General features: G+C 39.3%; 1 protein-coding gene across 3 annotated transcripts in view; it reads right to left on the bottom strand.

The window, feature by feature from the left end:
- The window catches only part of Rasgef1b (RasGEF domain family member 1B), a 36,142-nt gene extending 14,908 nt beyond the window's left edge, over positions 1-21,234 (bottom strand). Inside the window, exons 1-7 of one of the 3 annotated variants that reach the window (XM_074041905.1) lie at positions 15,162-20,947; positions 14,415-14,489; positions 10,067-10,249; positions 8,286-8,408; positions 7,678-7,815; positions 1,340-1,555; positions 781-855 (exon numbers count right to left, since the gene is read on the bottom strand). In XM_074041905.1, coding sequence (XP_073898006.1) covers positions 781-855; positions 1,340-1,555; positions 7,678-7,815; positions 8,286-8,408; positions 10,067-10,249; positions 14,415-14,480 — 801 coding nt within the window. In that variant the 5' untranslated portion in view covers positions 14,481-14,489; positions 15,162-20,947. Of the gene's footprint in view, positions 1-780; positions 856-1,339; positions 1,556-7,677; positions 7,816-8,285; positions 8,409-10,066; positions 10,250-14,414; positions 14,490-15,161; positions 20,948-21,088 lie in introns of those variants that run through there. The other 2 variants (XM_074041906.1, XM_020187952.2) reach the window with 2 other exon arrangements.
- Positions 21,235-22,213: the final 979 nt, after the last annotated feature.

The raw sequence follows: 22,213 nt of genomic DNA, 5'->3' as shown, positions 1-22,213 counted from the left end.
TAGTTCAAAAGCAAAAGAATTTAATCTCAACTTGGAGTTCAAGGCCATACTGGAAGAGGTTTATTAACCCCTCTTTCCTTCCTTCCAAAAGACACAAACAAAACATCCAGTAGCCTTCTATTGCAAAACATATTCATTTCCTGTACTGAGAGAAGCTATTCTAAGGCCGGAAAACAGCTGTTGTACCTACTCCCAAAGGGGACTTATCAGTGGGTGATGAAGTCTTCACCTAACAATTCAAAATAATTTTAGTGGTCACTTAGGAAAAAAATCTTGTATGTGTAGACTGATCTTACAGCCCAAATCCAGTATTATATCCTTCATGTGTGGGCTTTTGCCTTAAAGTGAGAGGCAAAGCAAAAGAGCTCAGTGAGCTGGATGTGCTTCCTGTCTTTCCTGTCTCTGCTGCCATTGAATCATCAGCAGAGTGTTCTCTTCTATTTTCTTTTTGGCTTAATCTGCTTAAACCATTATGCTTTTATCTTCTACCATGAATACCACAAATGCCTGCATCTACTTGCCATCCAGGACTTATTAAGTTTCCCAATAAGGAGGAAAGAGAGGCTAAAAGTTAGTGATGGAATAAGACTTTTGTAAAGGTACTCTGAGATTTAGCTCAAGAAAAACTAATGAATCACACATTGCTAATGAAAAAAGAAGCAAGTTTCTGATCTTCAAACCTAAAACAGTATAGTTTCAATGACTATGTCTTATACCCATTAAAACAAATTAAGGAATTTCATTTCTAGTTTCAGGAATGACCTCTGGATAGACAATTACCTTGTCATTGTCCAAAGGGTCCTTCTGTACAAATGCTTGAACAAATTCTTCTGGTCCAATATAATTGAGCCTCTCCTGAAATTCAAAGCATCAACAGTATTAAAGCAAATGAAAAAAAAATGGATAGCCAATTTCCTTGAGTGACTTTTGGCACCACCCCAATTTCTTAACACAAATTTTAAAATAAGCTTTTAACCCTAAATAGTTTCATATTTTCAGGGTCTAGACAGAGGCAATTTTCTGTGTAGGTCAATGTTCCAAGTGATAGTAGGAGACTGAATGAATTATGGAAAAATTAATTAGAGGCAGAAGATGTGGGATAGCAATAAACTCTGCTTTTCGATCTTGTTTAGTATTTATTTACAAGTAAAAATCCCCAGAATGTCAATCATTCATATTCGAATGCCTGAACGTAATAGTTTCAGCTATTTTGTACATCATTTCTCATCCGGATTTATTCTGACCTCTCTTGTGACATTACTGCTGGCAAATACACTGTCTGGTTGTCAAAGCAAAGCAAGTCTGTAGTTGTAAAGGGCAAGGATAATAAGGGCCTTACCAGCTCTATGTGAGTCAGCTGCTGGGCCAATGTGTAAGGGTCACTGCAGACAGTAATGATATCCCTCTGTATGGACTGTGGCTTTGTCTTGAGAACCGTGAGCCGGTCTGTGGAGGTGGAGCTGATTTTTGCCAAGACTTCTTCATACTGGCTGAGAGCAGCAAGCTTTCGGATCAGACACTGCATCATCTGCTGGACATTCTTCCGGTATGTCTGCTAGGGAATAAGAAAACGATGACACGCTTGCTCTGCATGTCTCTTTTGAGCACTATGCAACGCCACAGACCATGTCTTTAAACGATCTCATCTTGACCTTGGACAATCAACTTGGTTCAATAGCTTTAACAGCTGAAAAGAGACACACATGTATCAAATGTCTTTTCAGATCAGACCTGTAAGGTTTAGTCCTTGTCTCAGGTTGCTTTTGAAAGTGCAGTATAGGCTGGGCCTTTAAAAACACTAGAGACATTTCAGGTTAGTTGTCAAAGGGATGCAATGTAAAGAGTGCTGTACACAACTAAATTTTCTCTAATAGGAATGTACCTGTTTACTTCTGGTAGGTTAAACTACATTGATCTTAGGGCCTTGCTGGTTTCTCCATGCCTATCATTATTCTAAGGATATGAAAACTACTTGACAGGAACACACCATTACTTTCTACTCTCCCACCCACACACTTCCTGACTGTCACATGTGATGTGGAGGTGGATATTCATTTTTGGTATCAGACTCCTCCGGGCTCATGTCCATTTCTTTCTCATTTTGAGTCAGTACTAATGTTCACAACCAAACTCTTCTCCATAATGCTACTTGTCAGCTACCACTGTGTTCCCTACTCCATTATGCTATAGCCACAAAACCTAAGATCAATTGGTTTAAAAAGAATTGCATGTATCATGTGTAAGTGTCAACTTCTTGACGTTTAAAATGCTTGTTAAGCCAAAGAAATAACTTCCCAATTAATCAATTCCTTTGGTTCACTTATCGTAAGTTACGGAGTTGTTTTGGTTTCCTTTTCTGTCCAAAACTGCCAAAAAGTATCCTTGGTAAATTATAATGCCTATGTTAGGAAAAACCACACGGGCAGCCTCAAGCTGGACTGGATCCTTACATTAATAGCTCCAAAGGAGGGTAGTCCCAGTGAATCCACGGACACATAAAGGCCTATGTTTATGCTTCACCGACTTTTCAAGAAGTACCATAATACATCTGCTGAGATTAGCTATCTGAATAGTAAATGCCATCTATCTTCAAGTACAAAAATCATTTTTTGGTTCATTCTGTTGTTTTTAACAGAAGCAATTTGATTCAATAGAGCACATTACAAAATCCTATAGATGTCTGCATAAAAAGGAAAATTATAACACATCTGGAAATGGTTAATTTTCACATAGGCAAGGATAAAAAGCATACACAGCCCCCTTTTTTTTTCTTCTCTACATATTGGTCTTCATTCCAATTAGTTAAGTGGCCCATAGATGACCTTTATTTTTCTCTGTATTCACAGGTCACCCTAAACTGATGAGCTACGTTAAGTGTTTAAAAATTGAACTTTCAAAAAAATCTATCTTCCACTCGGCATTTAGGTTATCAGTTTAGAATGTTTTATCTGTTTGGTAATGTACCTGTCACTCAAGGAAAATCTCTCTTTCTTTGGCATTTTAAGCCACTCAAGACTGAGTTATTTTAGATCCTTTATTTCTGCTTCCCCTTCCACCTCATCTACTTTTGTAACACTGAGCTACATTAAAACTCTATGAACTTAAGATGTTTTCTTCAGTCTTCTGTCCCAAATGTCATAATAAATACCTACGTGACAGTTAGTACTACTTCTTAAAATTATGCAAGTAGTTCCCAATGTATTAATCATGATAGATAACAAACATCTTGTTGAGGTGCTTTAGCCACGGTGTGTACAATCCCAGCTAGAAAACACATGCTATAAGGCTGCAGTTTCAGAGTCATTAAGGTCTATTAAAAGAGTAACCCACAACTGTTACATTACTACCCTACTAAAACATAGCTTGGTGTGGTAAGAGATGTTTATTTTTAGTCAAGTCTTTCTGAGAAAAGTTCTGAATCTTCTCCATACAAATTTTCCTTGTTTGTTTCCAACAGAGTAATTTTTAAAAAGAAAAAAGCATGGCCCAAGCATATTTTAGACTACTGTGCAGCAGGTGAAAGAGGATACGCTATCTGCACTGACATGGTAAGGTCCCCAAAGACATGTCAGTGAGTGAAGAAAGCAGGTGAAGAACACTAGTTAAACACATGCATAACTACATACATTACTTCTATGGATGTCCATGTCTGTGCATGAATCCACATAGAGAGGTAGCTCAGAAGGATAGATTCAAAACGAACAGGATTGGTGGAACTTTTAAGTACTTTTGCTTCATGTAAAAAAAGCTTTTTAACAATCAGAATATACTCCTATACTACTTGACTTGTTAGAAATAAAAAATATAAAAACTCACACAATGGGATTTCTCGGCTAACATAGGTATGAGATGTGTAGGAAAGTTTCTTTCATTCAGAAATACCACAAACAACTCAATTTTTTTAACATCTCAACAGCTCTCCCATGTTAGTTATTCCTACATCTTGAATCCTTTCACCCTTTCTCCTCCCTCCCCAGGAACCTCACTCAAAATACTTCAGTTAGAAATGGCCATTTCTCCTCACCACGTGAGGGTACCAGCTGAGAAGAAAGGGGCACAAGAAATAGCTGGATGGCAACAACCTGCAGCCTGAGTCTCACCCCCACAGATTCTGACTGAATTGGGTTGAGGTACAAAAGTGCTCCTTGGGTGATGTTGACACATGTGAGAACCAATGCTTTACTAGCATATCTGGTGAAAGATTTCATTCTGCATTTTTTAAATGCCTTTTGAGGGAAGAGATAGAGGAACTGTATAGTCATGTTACAAAAATCAGCAACAAAATATTGGGGAAGAATGTACATAACAGAGTATAGGGGAAAAGCCATTGGAATAACAGGGTTTTGTGTGTGTGTGTGTGCGTGCATACACAGGACAGAAAAAGGGAGGGAGAATGTGTGTGACCACCCTTAAAAGTTTCCTGCTTCCATTTGAAAAATCAAGCTTTGTGTTGTTAAGCATACTCCTTCACTGAGTCATGAATTGCTAAATATGTACTTATTCTTTTTTATAACTTGAAATCCCAGCGACAGTAATTACCTGGCAAATAAAGACAGAAGTTCTTATTATGAAGACCAGCCCCTTAAGGAAGAGAGAATTGCATTCTACTCACTATAGTCATTTGTCATGTAATTCAATCATTAGTTTCATTTCATGTTTCTTGCAGGCAAGTCCTAATAAACCACTTCATTTTGGGCAAATCCCCAGGGGAAAAAGATATTAAGCCAAATTATGTGGAACTGTCATAGCAGATTCAGAAGAACTTGACTAAATTATATATAGGGTGCACCTGGATTCATTGACTGCCAAAAAAAAATCCCTGAAATCACAGGCAAGAAGCAACAAGTCGCTCCTTCCAGTGGAGGGAAATAATGTTTGCCTATTCATTCATTCACTCATTCACTCAATCAAACACTACTGAGAAATTTTTAAATTTTTAAATTATTAAATGCTAGGCATTGAAATAGGAGTTAAGAATGCAAAGAAGGCATGGCATTAGTCCCAGTGAGAACAATGAAAAAGTAACTAATTAGAAATCACAGAGTGCTATGAAATGCTATGAAGGAAAGGGTGGTGAAAGTCAAGACCGAGAGGTGTAATCTTAGTCTGGGTGGCGGGAAGAAGGTCTCTCTGAAGAGTGATATTTCAATATATGACAGATGAGGAGTCTGCCAAGCAAAGAAGTAAGGAAAGAATATCCACCACATAATTTCAGAGCTGGAAGGTACATTGACACAAGGTAGTTCACTCAATGATTTATAGAAATGAGAAAGGAGCAAGGAATTTAAGGGGCTTGCCAAAGCATACTCAGATCAACAAACTAAGTGTAGACCTAATTTCTGACTCTTGATTAAATCAGCCAAGAAACAGCCACTTCCTATGAAACTCTGCCCAATGAAGACAGGCACATATCTCCATTCACCACCTAATTCAGTCAAATCCTCAGTTCGAACTGGCTTACCTACTCACCCCTCTTCCCATGCTCAAAGCCAGCTGAACTTCCAAAGTTTTAGCAAGAATGTGTTAGTTACACAGGAGAGCTAACAAGAAGCCAGGATCAGAAGGCAGTTTGTCCCTTTTCTCAGTTTTACCCAACTCTTGAATGACTTGATCTTGTCAAGTCATAAAAAGAATAAAGACCAGATCTCACCTGGTCATAGATAGGAATGACCTCCCTCTTTGACTTCCATGACAAGCAAACATTACATTCCAAAAGTCATCCACTTGACATTTTCAAATCACTGTACTTTATCTTAAAAAGAAAAAGGGTTTTCAGGTGTTCCTTTTGGGAAGAAGCAAGCTATAATTTCTGTCTTTTAAAAAGGCAACAAAAAGAAGATAGTTGACTGACATATAAAGTTGAGTAGCTATATACAACTTAAATGAAATGAAGAACTAATGGTGAATCAGGTCTCAAGTCTTCATTCATGCAAAAGCCCTATGGAGCCACTTCTGTACAGCTTGTCATAAACTGAGATCAGCACTGACCCTGCCAAGCAACCCAACAGCTAAGCCCTCCAACCTAAGATTTATTGCAAGACTATACTGTGATGCCTCACTTTGGTCTTACTGATTGAGGGACCTATCCATTTGTACCTGGCAGAGCATGAAACAGGCACACTGGCAAGATGCTTACAACAGTGAAAAGGACTCTTTCAGCCTGGCAGACATAATGGCTGTCTTGAGCACGTGGGTTCCGTCAGTAATGATGCCATTCTAAAAGGGTTCATTCCAGTTTTGTTAGTAGATAGACTGCTGTGGTTTGAGTTTAAGTTCCAGACAAAAGGGAGCGAAAATAATTTTCAAGGAAAGCCAAGTAGAAGGTATTCAGGTGTTAATTTTATAGAATTTTAGTAAAATTTCTTTTTAAGTTGGGGAAATGTACTAAAACATATTCACAAGTATCAGAACAGATCAGAGTCTTGTTAGACTCTCTTTGTAGCACACCTCTGAAAGAATGTGTTCTCCAGAAAGGTTATACATAATGGGAAATGCATTTTTCAGACAAATGAAACAAGACATCACTACAACTGCCACATGCTTTGTCTACCTTTTTCTATGTGAAGATGTTATATCTGTGCCAAAGTAACTTGTTTCCAGAAACTTACCAGCAACACAGAAACTATAAAGACATCCTTGCCCAACAAGCCTCAACACAGAAAACCAGCCCTCCAGGCCTACTTCAGAGAGGATAACCTTGAATCTGTCACAGCTAGTTAGCCCCTATCAAAGGCCTGATTGAAGGAAGTGATATTTATAAATGATTATCTAAGGGACTTACTTTCAGTCTCCACCTATTCTAGGTCCTAGCCTTGAATCAACTTCTGGCACCTGAAGACTTGGATTGCTTTTTGTCTTCTCCTCCTCCATCTTTGCTAATCTACACACTAATCAATGGTCCATTTTATCAAGGAGTATTTGCTGTAACAACTACAGAGGCATAATAAAGAACATCACATCTTACACTTTCTATAAAAAATCCCTCTTAAGAATGTTTTTGCTGTTTGTTGTAGTTTTTGCAGTGCTGGAGATTGAACCCTGGGTCTCATGCATGCCAGGCAAGTGCTCTACCACTGAGCTATATAACCAGTCCCAAGTTTTAAAAATTTTCATTTAATTCCCTGAAGAATTAGTGTGCTGTTTCCCCCTGACAATGAAAATTATTGTAGCTCACTTTTATCCGGAATTTAAACTCAAACCACAGCAACTAATAGCTCTCAACATAATCATATTTGTTTCCTCCTTCCATGGTTCAGAACTATTTATACTTATAATTTACCAATATGCCACTATAAATTGTTGTATTAATATGCTATTTACTTTATATCTTACTGTTTATTAATATGCTATTTATTGTCTACCTGTGTCAAACCTTTTCGGAAGGAAGGAAGATGTAAGTAAAATAAAATCAAAACACATGCACAACAAGAATCTTGTGCATGAATAAACATAACATATCCCCCAATAAATCACATAAAAATCTAAATCATATTCCTGTGAAGTGGGATGGAATAATCATTCCATTTGGCATACCAAAAAGGCCAAAATGCTATGCAGAGGGCCTGCCCAAAGGCAAAACAGAAAAGAAGTGCTGAGGTTCTGGGACATAATTCAGCACTGTAGCCCACCCAGTCTATGTCTGGAAATTTCTGTGACTGCTAAATTCAAGTTACCAACCTCCTCGCCAGTGGCTATTCGGTGAGCCAGGTCTTTTAAGTTTCTCATCATTCTTTCATCCCGAAAATCATAAGGAAATGTTTCTGTCCATTCTGTCAATAGTTGAAGAATTTTAGGTGCAATTTTTTTCATCTGGTTCTAGGAAGAAAAAGCAAATCACATTCAGTTGATCTCTATTACCATGAGCATCAAATACATAATTACAACATCACTGATTAATTATTAGTGCAAAGTCTTTGTGGTTGAAGCAGCTCTTCCATGTCAATACCAAGTGCAATCAACTTAAGGAAGGATATAGGAATTCTCTACGACATTCAATTTCTACTGCTTTCTTTTTTTCCTTTTCCTTTCTCTTTTTTTTTTTTTTTTTTTTGCAGTGCTAGGGATCCAACCAGGGACTTGTGTATGTTAGACAAGTGCTCTACCACTGAGCCACACCCCCAGTCCTATACTGTGTTCTTTAAGCCATTCCCTATTTCCTATGTGTAGCCATGGTGCCATTTATGCAGAGCAAGCTAGAGTTACTTACAGAAACCAACTTCACAAACTCTAAGCCATAGAGTTAGTATACTAATTAAAAAATGGTAAAGTTTAAAATGTTTCCTTACCTTATCACTATCAGAATCACTAAGTCTCTGATGCTCCACACATAAGTGGCAAACTTTGGCCATTAGCTCATATGGATGCATAAACAACCGGGAACTGAGTAGGAAGGTAAAAATGTATGTTCTCTGTGACAAAAGAAAAAGTCATCATTGTTACACTCTCTCCGAATTAACAGCTTTCCTATATATCTAATTTCATTAAGTTCTCTTGATCGAATTTAATATTCTACACTTTCAAAAGTAATACCTACTAATAGTAAAACAGTATAGGATGGATTTTTCCTTTAAGCCTGTATCTTTTTCTGTAAATCACACTAAAAATAACAGAATAAGTCAGGCTCCTGAAATTATTCAGAAAACATTTTCCTACCTATCCTCCTATCTTTTCACTGTAGTAAAGAATGGAATTCAGTCCAGAAAGAGAAATCTATCTCAAATGAATCACCTGCACAGAATCTTGTTATGTGTTCAAATATTATGGTAACTCAATGGAAACAAAGAACAACAAAAAAGTCAAGCAAACAAAGAAACAAAGACCCATACACCCTACCCACATTTAATCAAGAATCCTTCAGTGTGTTCAGTGTGTGTAGCACACTGAAGTGTTTGTGTCAGAATATTTGAAGGCAAGCTTTCAAGTAACCTATTTACTGGCTCAAGAGCTAAGCAATTTGATAAAGCACAATGTAACACTATACACTTTTCTTTAACCACATTGTCTCCCAAGAAGCCAGTAATGAAGTAGTGCTTATTTGTTATAATAGTTTCAGATTCCAAATGAAAAGAGAAATTCCATGGGTTGCTCCACAACCACCTCCCTTAGGCGCATTTAGTAACTCATAAACATTTAAAGAGCTCAACAAGGGATTCCTTTTATTACTTTTGATTACAAGTTTCCCCTGTGTGGCAACATATTTGAAAATTCCATGTAACAAATCACACACTGAGATATAACTCAGTAAGAAACATTACAGTGAATAACCATGGCAAGCACAAACTATCCTTTGCACATCAAAGTTACTTATACAAAGTATTTATTAAAAACTAATGAATGTGATCTTTAAATATTTTTACGAAATCACCATCAATAACCAGGCTCCTTAGTATATCTCAATGACCTACTAAATTCAATTCCACAGAGACAGTTGGGGCACAAGAGAAGCAGAGAAAAGACTTGGTCCAGAAGGAAAGCCGTGTTTGGTTACAGATTCTGAGAGTGAGACCATGAGCACATACTCCACACTGTGGGTTTCAGTTTCCTCCCCTATCCTGTCTTGGAATTACTGTAAAGACTAAGATAATACATAATAAATTTCCATCTATCCAAAAGTAGGTTATCAAGGAAAAACAAAAGCAAATGTCATCTATCCAGTCTATAAGTCACTGCATTGTGAGTATAAATCTTTTCCATGTACTTCCCTAGTTATATTCTCTTTTCTCAGCATAGTGATGGCATTAGAATTAAAAACACATTAAATACCATACCCTAGGATCATCCAATGTTTTGTGGCATTAAAGACCAAGGTAAATGCATAGATCAACCCTACAGTTACTTCAATCAGACTGCCTATAATGTGGTACCTAACCTGAAAAGAAACTGACATGCAGTCTACACCAAAATCTGACTCAGACCCAGGCTCAATTTGATCTCAAATCATTTAATAATCAATATGCAATTTCTATTAGAAAAATTCTTAGCAACCCAGCTATAATTCCACAGTATGTATGGTCCCTGCACAATGTATTATACCAAGAATGGGTTTCAGAGGAACATAAATACCTACATCTGGATAGTAATCCACATTAGGTACTAAGTGCTGGATAAGTGCTTCCAGAGACCCAGAAAGGAGGTTGTTGTCATGGTAATACAACCCTCCACAGCTGTCCTCTGCAGACTGATAGAGGTTTCGGTTGTAACCACTGCTGTCAAACATTGCTGAAAAGGGAGGAGTCTGAGGCATACTTTCCTAAAAGGAACAAAAAAGAAGAAAACATGGCATCAGTAATACGCAACGTGAAAGATATGCTTTAATTGACACAAAGGTTTTTTGCTTTTTTGTTTTGTTTTTGTACTGCTGAGGTTCAAACTCAGGACCTCACAGTTGCTACTCAGGCTCTCTACAACTTGAGCCACAATCCCAGTCCTTTTTGCTTTAGTTATTTTTCAGAGAGTTTTAAGACCATGATTCTCCCTCCTTGTATCACCCACGTAGCTAGGATTACAACACATACCACCATACTTATTGATTGGGATGACACCTTTATAACTTTTTGTCCGGGCCATTCTCCCAATATCCGCTTCCCAAGTAACTGGGATTACAGATGTGTGCCACCACACCAGGTCCAGTATTAAGTTTTAATAGTAATGAAAGAACAGACAATTTTAAAAAGTAGGTTATGACACAATATCTGAACTCACTAAAAACCAAACTGCTCTCTGAGTACCACATGCACACAGACCTTTGAGTACCAATTTCATCCAATCAAATATCACAAAATGCTTTGACCAAAAGATCCAGTCTGGACTTAAAACCACATGATAAAGCGAGAGCACACAAGGGAGGTATGAGGATAGGCAAGACACCTAAAAAACTAGATAGCATTTGTTGCCCTTAACGCAGAGAAACTAAAGCAGATACTTTAAAGCAACTGAGGCCAATAGGAGAAGGGGACCAGGAACTAGAGAAAAGGTTAGTTCGAAAAGAATTAACCTAGAAGGCAACACACATGCACAGTAAATCAATGTGAGTCAACTCCCTGTATAGCTATCCTTATCTCAACTAGCAAAAACCTTTGGTCCTTCCTATTATTGCTTATACTCTCTCTTCAACAAAATTAGAGATAAGGGTAAAATAGTTTCTGCTGGGTAGTGAGGGGATGGGGGGGAAGGGAGGGGGTGGGGGGGGTTAGGAAGGGAGTGGGGGAAGTGGGGAGAAATGACCCAAACATTGCATGCACATAAGAATAAAAAAAAACCCTACATCTCTGGCTGTCACCTGCATGCTACTCATGTTTGGTTGTGAACAGAGGCTGGGGAACTAAGCTTGGATTATCTGATCACACTAAGTCCAGTATTTTCCTGTGGTAGAAATGCACAGGCCTTCAGATTTTGCTTAGGAAAATTACATAACACTGAAGAGGTATCTGGCTAGCATTGGACATACTGGGAGACAACCAAAACAGAACTGGAAAGATCTCACTTGCAAAAGAGGCCTAGAATTAAGGTACATTGTGTGTGCCTGTGTGTGTATGTGTGTGTGTGTGTGTGTGTGTGTGTGTGTGTGTGTGTGTTTACATGTTTGCATGTATCAAGTGATTTAATGCTGGCTCCAGCATTACTCAAGATCAGATGCTGTTGTTGATTTTCTCCCCAGTAAGTCCAATCCTCAGAAATGTGTGTGGAGGTGGTGGTTATACAAAGTCTCTGTTCTCAGTAAACATGCAGGCTGAGAAGGCACCTGACTTGGGAACAAGGAGTCCTGTGACAGTCCCAAGATAAGTTGCTCCTCTCCATCTGTGTGCTCTGCAATTCACAAAGAGCTTGTCAGGGAGTGCTCAGTGTAGGCTAATAAGTTATTACTTGGATTCCTGGAGACACAGTAGATTCCTGGGGATACAACATTGGCCCTGAGAATAGACTCGAATTTCTGGCAGCGCATGTGGACAATGGAGGCATTCAAGAGTTGTGCAGACTGACGATTTCAGAAAGCAAACAATGATGGGTGCCAAACTCCAGGCCCTGGACTGACAGGGGCAGGCATATGGAGGCTGCAAGAGGACACAACCTGGGCTAATCCTTCTTTTCAAGATGCCAAAAGATATATGCATCCAAATGGGGGTAGGGTGTGGAACTCTGCCTGAAAAGTCCCGTCCCTCACTCTACCAACATCTATCTGTTCCAGCTACAGCTAAAAGAGGGTATGAAGGCATCACAACACGTTCATGTGCCTGGACAGGAAGTGGCTAGGGATGGGGTGTTAGGAAAAAAACATCTGCTATAAAGCCAATCTGATGGGTGAAAACAATATTTAGGAAAAGAATCATCAAGAAAAATAAACAGAAAAAAACCTTCAAGTGTGTATACTCTATCCCATCTAGAAAACAGTGCTGTAAAGGATCCATGAAAAAAAATTGCCACAAATGGGAAGAAAGTGATTACAGAGATCCACTCTACAGGGATTTGTCACTACTATAGTCACTGATGCCATCCTTTAGCCTAAGTAGTGTATGGTTATAATCGAGGACCAGGGACTATACTATATGGGATAGAATGTTAACACAGATGCTCAGCATACCCCCTAGGTGGTAAGCCCTCACATGTAGGGACTGTGGTTTAATAAAAAACTTGATGTTAATACTTTATAAACCAATGGACAAAGAACATGTCTTTCCTCGTCAAATCGCAAATTTTCGTGAGCGTAATTCATGTGTGATATAATTGTTGAAAATACGTTGTCCTTGGTGGGAAGAAATAGACTCAATCCCTTTTCCTGAGAAACTCAGAATGTCTGCAAACTTGGAGGACAGGACCTGAGATAAGAGGCATTCTAAAAGATACTTCCAAAACCTCTGGATTTAGTTGCCTGTGGCTCAAAAAAGATTTCCATGGTTACAACCACATAGCATCCTTCACATACAGGATCTGGGATAGAATTCCCTTGAAATTAGGATTTTTTTTTTCTGCCAGGAACCATCAATTTTCCTTGATAGTGCCACTTCCTTGCTGTTACTGAAATCAATCTAAACAAAGTGCTTTTGGGAGATGGTTAGCTAGGATATAAGAACTCCAGAAAATCAGAAAATGATAAACATTCAGAGGAATCATAGAAATCATCTGGACCAAAATAAAAGGAATAGATTTCATTTCACTTTCCAACTATAATCCATGAGATGTGGTTATCTAGGGGTCTGAGAATAAAAGAGGAGGATTTGGAGGCTGCATCTTAGTGGCAGAATATGTATCCTAAGTAATTAGAAATTACTGTAAGACAGCCAGCTAGAGAACAAACCAAAACTCATGAGCCACCAGAGTCAGGTCCAAACTCCCATATGTGCAACCTAAGACCTCCCTGGGTGAACTGGAGTGACCAGGAGAATGTGACACAGTCATGTGGCTCCAGCACAAAGTGAGCCGGATGGAACCTCCCTGAGTCTCGCACTCCTGCTGCCTTGGGCTTATCAACAGTGAGCACCAACCTTCAAGACAGTCACAGGTCACTCAAGTTCCCTTTTAAGGAATCAGCACCAAACCCACCAAATATTTGTACTTCTTAATTATGTACTCATGCAGCAAAGACAAGGACTCAGTTCTGGATTAAGAATCCAGATTAATGGAGTCCTAATTCTGGTACTTAATCACTATGAAATCTTCAGAAAGCTATGTATCCACCACCTCCCATCCAAGGTGTATTTTACATGTTAATTTCAGTTTTTGTTCATCCATTCCAAAGTGCTAAAAATTATCTACATATAAACTACCCATCTTCTTTTTAGCAAAGTTATTTGTAGAACATTACTTTTAGAGTTATGGAAAGAGGCTTTTATATTATTCTTTGGAAATGTATCACATGCTTTTTTTTTTTTTTTGAGAAGGTATAAAATACCAACATTTAGAAAATTTCCTCAAACAAGGCACCAAAAGAAAATACTACAAATAGTGATGGAAACAAAACTGAAGTAAATTAATTGGTGTTATAGCTTATTAAACTTAAAAAAACAACTGTAAGAAGAAAGTATATCACAGTCAGTTTTCTGTCTTTAAATTAGTTCAAAGATGTGTTGCTGGTCAGCTGGTTTCTTTTTCCCATGAGCCACTTTGATTACTGAACCTGTACATAGCAATAACTAATTGCTGAGATCCAAACCAGTCCAAGAAGCTTTGGTAGCACCTTCTTTATGCACAAAAGGGAATTTTTCTATCTTGCCACATCCACAAGACAGCATCTTTTCACTTCCTTAAGCCCTTCTCCCTTCCTTAGTTGTACATTCTTCTCACTATAGAATCTTATTTGGTGGAAAAGGTCTCTACATTCTACATCCTTTTTTCTCTGAATTCCACTTAAGATTCCTCTCTGGAGATCCATGGTATGGTGGGCACTGAGAATTTCAATGGCTTCAGAATAGATTATTTACCACAAATGCCTTTCTGGATTCTGCAACCAGCCCATGGCAGGCGTTCTCATCCTGTTTTAGCTGCATAAGAAGAAGCTGAGACAAAAAACAATAATTCGCTTAGGGTTACATATTAAGGAACATATGGGGTAGGGTGTCAAATGTATCAGATTCCAGGTACATAATATATTACTCCATGTTTTACTGCAAATAGTGTTCTTTGAACTTCTAATGTTTAACCATAAAATGAAAAGCCTGTCAGTCTGTCCCAAATTGTATGCTATTAGAATAATTTATATGTTATACATGTTCTACATAAACCCTTGCTCCAAAGATGTATTAATACCACTAATTACTCTTATTAAAAAAAGAATATGTGATTTAAAAAAATATTTTGACATCTTAAAAAGTGGGAAACATGTAAAAAGTCAAATAAAAAGTCACTTTTTAGCAATACATAAAATAACAGACTCTTACAATGGATGGCCTCTTGGATTCAATGAAATACAGTAACATTCGCTTATATTTATTTTATCAATTTCCAACAAAAAACAATTTAAAGAAACAGATGAAATGAAAAAAAATGAAAAAAAAAAAAGAAACAGATGATCAAAAGAAAGATTATATAGGTCATGGTATTCATCACTCATCTCTGGAGAATCTGTAACAAGTGGCCAGTCTAGCCATTTTATAATAGATTAACTGCCTGTGTAACAGCTAAACACAAAGAAAAGTCAAGTACTGTCTGTGAAATCTGGCTTTAAATACCTAAGAAGATAAACACAGTAGTTTGTTTCTTCTCAAGAATCTTCCTCGAGAGTTACTGCTTGTTCACTATTACTCAGGTTCCATGTCCAGGTTTTTAGTTCTACCTGCTTCATTCTGGAATTGAAGAATGAGGCCCAGAAGATTAAATATTGGCTTAGTTCTTGCTAAGAAAATAAATCTAACATCCAAACTACTGAACACAAGAATCCAGAAAAGTATTTATCCTTGGGCGCTACTAACTTCAGGAATCACTTACTGGTTATTCCTTGGGGGGAACAAGTAGTATGAAGTTGCTCTTCGCGTTTTGCTTCCACTGGTTTTTTTTTTTTTTTTTTTTCTTCTCAATGTAGTTCTGATGCCTTCCTTATCTGTGGCCAACCCCTTTCCTTTAAGCTCTCGCAACTAATATTTTCTGTCTCTGGAGTTCATAAGTTCTCAATTTACTCCTTCTCACATTTTCTGACATAAAGTCAACACCAGCCTCTCCATCATTCTTCTTTATCACAAATTTTGCCTAACCCAACATCTCTACAATGAGGACCTGTGCTAACCAGAGACTTTGTTTGGGAAACAGTGACTATTTTCTCAAAATAGAATGTGTGACATGGTAGCAAGTTAAATACTGGGTTAATTTACTGTTAAATCAAACTTCAAAGAGTAAATTCCCTTGGAAAAAAGAGAGATTTCTATGGGACACATGAAAAAAACTTCACTACCACTAATATACACTACAGACTCAAAGGAAATTCTCAACTTACAAAGTTGTAAGCCAAATTCCTTGAAATTCAAAATATGTTCTATTCAGCCAGTAGCCCTTAACCTTTTAAGATTATAAACCTATCCTCCACCACCCCTGCAGAAACACACCAGGTTGTCATATATTTTAAGGGAATCTGCAGATCCCAGGTGAAGAGGTCCAACTGTGAGTCTACACAGAACCTAAAAATCATGTCTCTATCTCAAAGCAGAATAACAAGGGAACTTGGACTCAACACATTCAAGATTGGCTACTTAAAAACCAAGGGATACGTATTTTCCCAGGTACCAATCCAACTGAGCTAAAAACAATAAAAGAATGAGAGTTCTTTTGCTTTGAAGAAAACTATGAAATGGGCTCTCCTTGTTTCCTTACATTGAGGCAGCACTTTAAGATGGAAAAAGTTTCAGCAAGACAATGGGAAACATTTTAATTTTTAAAACAATACACTGGGCTCAAAGCTAGCTTTGGGCCACAAAAATTAGTACGTAGATTATAGGTTATGCTGAAAAACTTTCCAGTTGGAAAAAGATATACCCAACCCAGGTAAAAAAAAGATAAATATTCTTTCTTAAAATTAATTTGGTAAGCTGAAAAGTCAGTTGACAGGCAAGACATCTTACAGGGGCTGCTAAATTGGTCTCAAAGATAGATCATGTTCTTCCAAGGACCCTGAACAAGTTCAGCCTGACATTGATCCAGCAGAAAGGAAGCAGGCTCTGGGTGATTTATGGGCTGAATGGATTTGAAAAGCATGCCTAATGGCTTCAAACCAACTAAAGTACCAGATGAAAAGCTGCCTTTTTCTAAACAGCAGACTGTGTTTGAATTAGTGACTACTTTTGCACAACGTTATTTATGATGAAACAGGTGCACCCGGATAAGGTGGTTTCAGGTGACAATTCAAATTGGAAAAGAAGTAGAGAAAAAGATGGGTGTAGGGACTAAATCAAAAGCCATCCCTCAAAGTGTGTTATAGGTGCTTTGTAAATCTCTACCAGAATGTCATGTCAGCATTTCCTTTACACTCAAGAGAATGAGGTAGAAAATACAGGAGTCAAAGAAAAAAATTCAACACTATCTCACCATACAAAGCAATATAATAAATTCAATGCCTTTATGTTGACTATAGTATTTTAGCATCTGTTCAAATGCGGGACACGTGTCTCAGTTAAAAAAAAAAGTCAAGTAGACAAAGGCCTTCTTATCATAGCTGAACTTTGAAAGAATATTTGTTTAGTGGGGAGAGGTTTAATTTAATATCCTGGAATTACAGGTTCCCCAATTCCCATGTAGATTCCAAAGGAACTTTGTACCTTGGTGAGATGCACCTTCAGCAACTTTTTCTTTTCAGAGATCTGAATTAGAAAGAGTTCATGTATTCCTCTAGCTGGTGTCCCAGGTACTATTAGCCTTCTTTTGGTAATGCTACATCTGAGAATACAAAGACTGACCACACGCACATGAGTGAAAGGTAAAAGTCAAGCTTCTGACACTATCTAAAATAGAGCTTACTTTGAGATTGAAATGCCTAGATTATTTTCTCATTTCTTCCCTTAATCAGAAGTCTTGAAAGTAGAGATTTCTAACAGCAGCTGTGGAAGTTGCAGAAATGCTACACCTCTGCTAACCAACTTGAAAAAAGAGGTATTGTATTGATAGGGCAAACAACACATAGTAGACAACTCAGAATCAACTCATTTCTTTGGCATGTTAACTGAAAGTAATTCCAAGACAAGTACATTCTTTGGAAGGGGCACAGATTTCCAAGTTAAAGAAAGAAGAAAAACATCACTATTTTTGAGGAACATCTCATTTTTCTTCACAATGAAATGGTGATATTTCCTGATTTGAGTTGAAAGCATCCATATAAAAACTGAATTTGAATCTTAGTTGATTTGCCATAGATGTTACTGTAAAAAAAGTATTCACTAATTCCTAATTGGCGGGGGGAGGGAATTATGACTCAAAGACTTATAATCTTTGGCTTCCTTGGAAGAAAAACAAAGATAAGGTTTGTTATCTTTTGTCTAGGGGATGCTGTTAGTAGCTTATTAAAGCACAAAATGGCATGGCAACTCTAAATAAACCTGAAGAGTCATTTAAAACTTTTCTAAAAGATAAGCTTTACTGTGTGGGAAGGACAGCCAGGACATGTTAACATTCTTTATGCATTCACTGCCTGATTTTTAATTATCTACTCCATCTTCCAAGCAGTTCTTGAGTTAAACAGTAGATGGAGCCTTATTCCTTGTCTTTGAAAGGGCTGGTACTTTCCAACAGTGACAGCTGGTGCTGGTTTAAAAAAAGAAAAAGAAGGGCAACAGAGTTCTGAGGGAAAAAAAATGAGAAATTTGTGTTTGTAATCTTGGTATATTACTGAACTTAGGAAACATATACTAACTGACAAATCCAGTCAGTCATATTTCCTGGTGTCTTAGATGTCCATCTGTGATGAGAATCAATTATTTCATTCTGCCAGAAAAATAAAAATGACCTTCTAGATAATCGAAATCATCATTTTCTAAGCAAGTACTGTCAAAAGAGCTGGAATCATGGAAATGTCCACTCTTCTTCACTAACAGTCTCTACTAGCCACAGTGACTACTAAGCACCTAGCTGAGAAACTAAATTTTTAATTCAACTCAAATAAACTTAAGTTTAAATATCACCATGTGGCTAAAGTCTGTCACATCCAACAATGAGAAGATGAATCATAATTTATACATGATAGCTCTTAAGCTAAATCACAGAATATCATCTTGGGAGCACTTTTATTAAAAGATTTTACTTTTCTACACTCAATTCATTTCAGCATGAAAATGATCTGACACTTAGCAAGGACATCTGTAAAAATTCAAACTTTCTCTATATTTTATTATGTAGTCATAAAATTATGGGATTTTATTTTTTGCTACAAGTTCTTAAAAAACTAAGTTTATCCTTCCCCATCTATTCTTCTCTTTAGATAGATATTGTAGACTACAATGTTTTCCTTTCTTAAAAGGCTAGGGTTTTTAATTTTTTTTCTGTGTTAAACTAATTTTCATACCACAATTTCCTAATAAAATGTGAATCAAAAAACTTGATTCGCAAAACTTGAAAAGAGAGATATAAATATATAAAAAATGATTAGTCAAGAGAAATTAAAATTTTAGTAGATAGTAACACTGAAAAATTGATTCTCTTCTCCAAAAGACAGAATGGTCCCCAGGAATTAGTGTGGTATTATCAGATTCAATGTTCAGTGCAGCAGGTAATATGGAGTAAAACTGAAAATGCACCACAGGAGAAATAAATTCTAAAAATAATGAAGCACTCCGTTAGACAACTGCAAGTACAGGCCAGTATGCTTAAGTAGCCAGAAATATTGCCACCTTTAGGAAAACAAAGGATTGACCAACCTGCAGGGGAGGAAATTACTAATGTTCTTATCCTAGCCAGAAAATCTTTCTTGCAAGGAATAACACAGTAAGCACTGCTTGTGAACTCTGACTTCTGTCAAAAGTGCCCCAGGTTCTCACTGACTCAAACACTGTCCTTCCTCTTGGCAAATAGCATAATATTAATGACAGGGTTTAACTGGCTGCTATTCTTTTTTTCTATTATGAAAACCCCAACAGCCAAAATTTTCATTCCCTTTTTTAAGAAATCAGTTCTACATTTGCTGTAAACGTCATTTGACCAGTTAGTCCCTCCCAAATCTCCAATCTGGTGTAGGTGCTACTTAATTTTAATCCTCCTTGTTTCTTAGCATAGGCTGACCACCATCGCCCCAGCTATGTTTAAATTAAGACACAGTCATCACATGTCAAGAGCTGGCCACTGCTCTCAGGAGGAAAGAATAATTATACATCTCATCTGAGTCTGACTGTGCCAGGCATCATTCAAGACTGCGACACCCTGATCCCTGGACTCTTCCCCTTTTTGCACCCAGTTCCAGAGACCCTCCCTGCAAAAGATCATCAGCGTTAAATATAGATCTATGCACACCAGCAGTTCCAGACCACTGTCACATGGTGCTGCTGACTAAGGACTCCTTGGAGACGCTTTCGCCCAAACATACATACACGAGTAAGTGTGCACATTCATCTGTACACACCATACCCACGGAATTCATCTGCGAAGGCGACACATCCACATTCAAGAGAAAACTGCTGCCCAGACACTCTTCTTGTGCTATTTACTCCAATCTTGCCACCCTTGGCACTGTCACAGACCGAGCTACGTTGCTTTGCCTAAACTGCGCCAGTGAGTACAGGGTACGGCGGGAAGCAATAGTTAAATCGTACACATGTACACATACACACACACACACACATACAGACGTATATCCAGCTCCCCGGTTTTGTACTGAGTTGTTCCCATGGCCCTCCTAGAAAGAGGAGCCTCCCTCAGGCTGCTGTCTGCCCATGAGGCTTCCAGGGACCCCCCCACCCCGCCCCCAGCTCACGTTAGCATCGCCAGGGCAGGTATCCCAAGACAACTCACCTGAGCTCACACAAAAAATAAAGCGACTCGGCGTCACCCAAGTTTGCCAGGTGAACCAAGGAATGAAAAAAACCGAGGGATGAGAGTCAGCGTGGAGCACATGACTTGTTTCCCTATTCCTTCTTACGAGTCAGACCTTAGATTATAGGAAACCGGCAACAAAAATAGACAACACCCCTTCACACACAAACACCCGAGAAAAACAGCCAAGAAGTAGAAGGAAACAACTTGCATGTGCACAGGAAGGGAAGAGAGAATTGGAGAAAAAAAGAAAAAAAAAAAAAAGGATGAACGCACTAGAACTCAAACCCTTCAAAACTATCGAGACCTCAAAACAGAAGGCCTGGCTGTGGAATGGGGAGAAAGATGCAAGGCACAGTCCCGTGCGTCCCTGTCCAGGTCCCAGAGGCTGAGCCTCGCACCTGTTGGGACCAGGGCGGCCCCAGGAGCCCGGGGAAGCCGGGCTAAGCTAGGGGACTCCCCGGGGTCCTGGCTTTGGCCGGGCTCTGAGCCAGCGCTCGCGGGCCCCGGGGTCTCCAGCAGCCTCGGAGCGCACCCGGCAGCCAGCGGCCGGTTCGCTCCCCGCGGCTCCCGGGTCTCCCCGGAGAGCGCAGCGCGCAGCCAGGTCCCGCGTTCCCGCCTCGGGACTTCGGTCCTTCCCGGCCCGGGAACTACCTACCCGCAGATGGACCCCAGCTCCTCCGCCTCCTGGCCCGGTCGCCGCGCGCCTACGAAAGCGACCAAAGGACCGGGAGGGAAAGCGCGCGGGAAGAAGGCAAAAAAATCCACCAAGCCAGTCGCGTTCCTTGTTTATACTGAAACTACGGCACTGGCGCGGCGCACACCCCCTTGGCCATGAGTGCCCGCCTCCCGCCGTCGGCCCCGCCCCGCAGCAGACGCCGATCAATCAGGGCGCAGCTCTGCGCCCACACCGCCGCCAACGCCCGCTCCTCCGCCCCCGGGACTTTCCCCCAGGTCGGGGGTGCGCGCGCCTCCCGCAGCGCCTTGACCCCGGCGCTCTCCCGGGCTGCCGGAACCCGCGGCGCCCGAATGCGGCCCGGGTTAGCAACGCTGGCGGGACTCGCTCCTGCTTGCGTCTCCTCCCGAGCGCCTCTGCCCGAGGCAGTTCGTGCAGTCATGTGTCCGCGTGTGTGTATTCATTTACCTGTGTACTACCTGTAAATACCGGCTCGACTCGTTATACAGTATCTATTAACATAATTGTGAGCCGAAGGTTACTGTCCAGGTAACTTTCAGAAGAGAGCAGGAAGGCACCACAGAGCACTTGCTCAGCAAGTATTTACGGAGAGCCTGAGTGCCAGGTATTGTGCAAAACGCTGGGAGCACACGGGAGGTAAAAACAGGCTGGTCCCTACCATTATGAAGCTTATCGGCTAGAGGAGGACAAACGTTAAGCAAATAATCGCCCAATCAGACTGTAAAATTACAGCTGTTAGAAGTTCCACAAAGAAAAGGAGCCTATACTCTGTGAAATAAGATTCTGGAGGCATGGCAGGGAGCCTAGTCCTCAGTGAAGGTTGTGTTGTCATGGTAACCTCATACTTAACGCTATCATTGGATACTTGATAACTATTAGGAAAAAAAGATTAAAAACCTCAATACTTCACCTTGTACATATAAAAGAAAGCTGAGGGAAGAAATGATGAATAGAAAGGGACCATAGACAGAAACAAAACTAACATCATTGGGAAATTCTCTTGCCAGCCCTATGACCTTGAGTATGTAAAGTACTTTTTCTGAGCTTCAGCTTGTATATAAAACAGCACTATTCGTACCTATCCTA

The sequence above is a fragment of the Castor canadensis genome, chromosome 9 (genome assembly GCF_047511655.1).
Source record: "Castor canadensis chromosome 9, mCasCan1.hap1v2, whole genome shotgun sequence".
NCBI classification, from domain to species: domain Eukaryota; kingdom Metazoa; phylum Chordata; class Mammalia; order Rodentia; family Castoridae; genus Castor; species Castor canadensis.
Note: the sequence above shows the minus strand (reverse complement) of the source record. Positions and strands in the feature narration are given on the sequence as shown.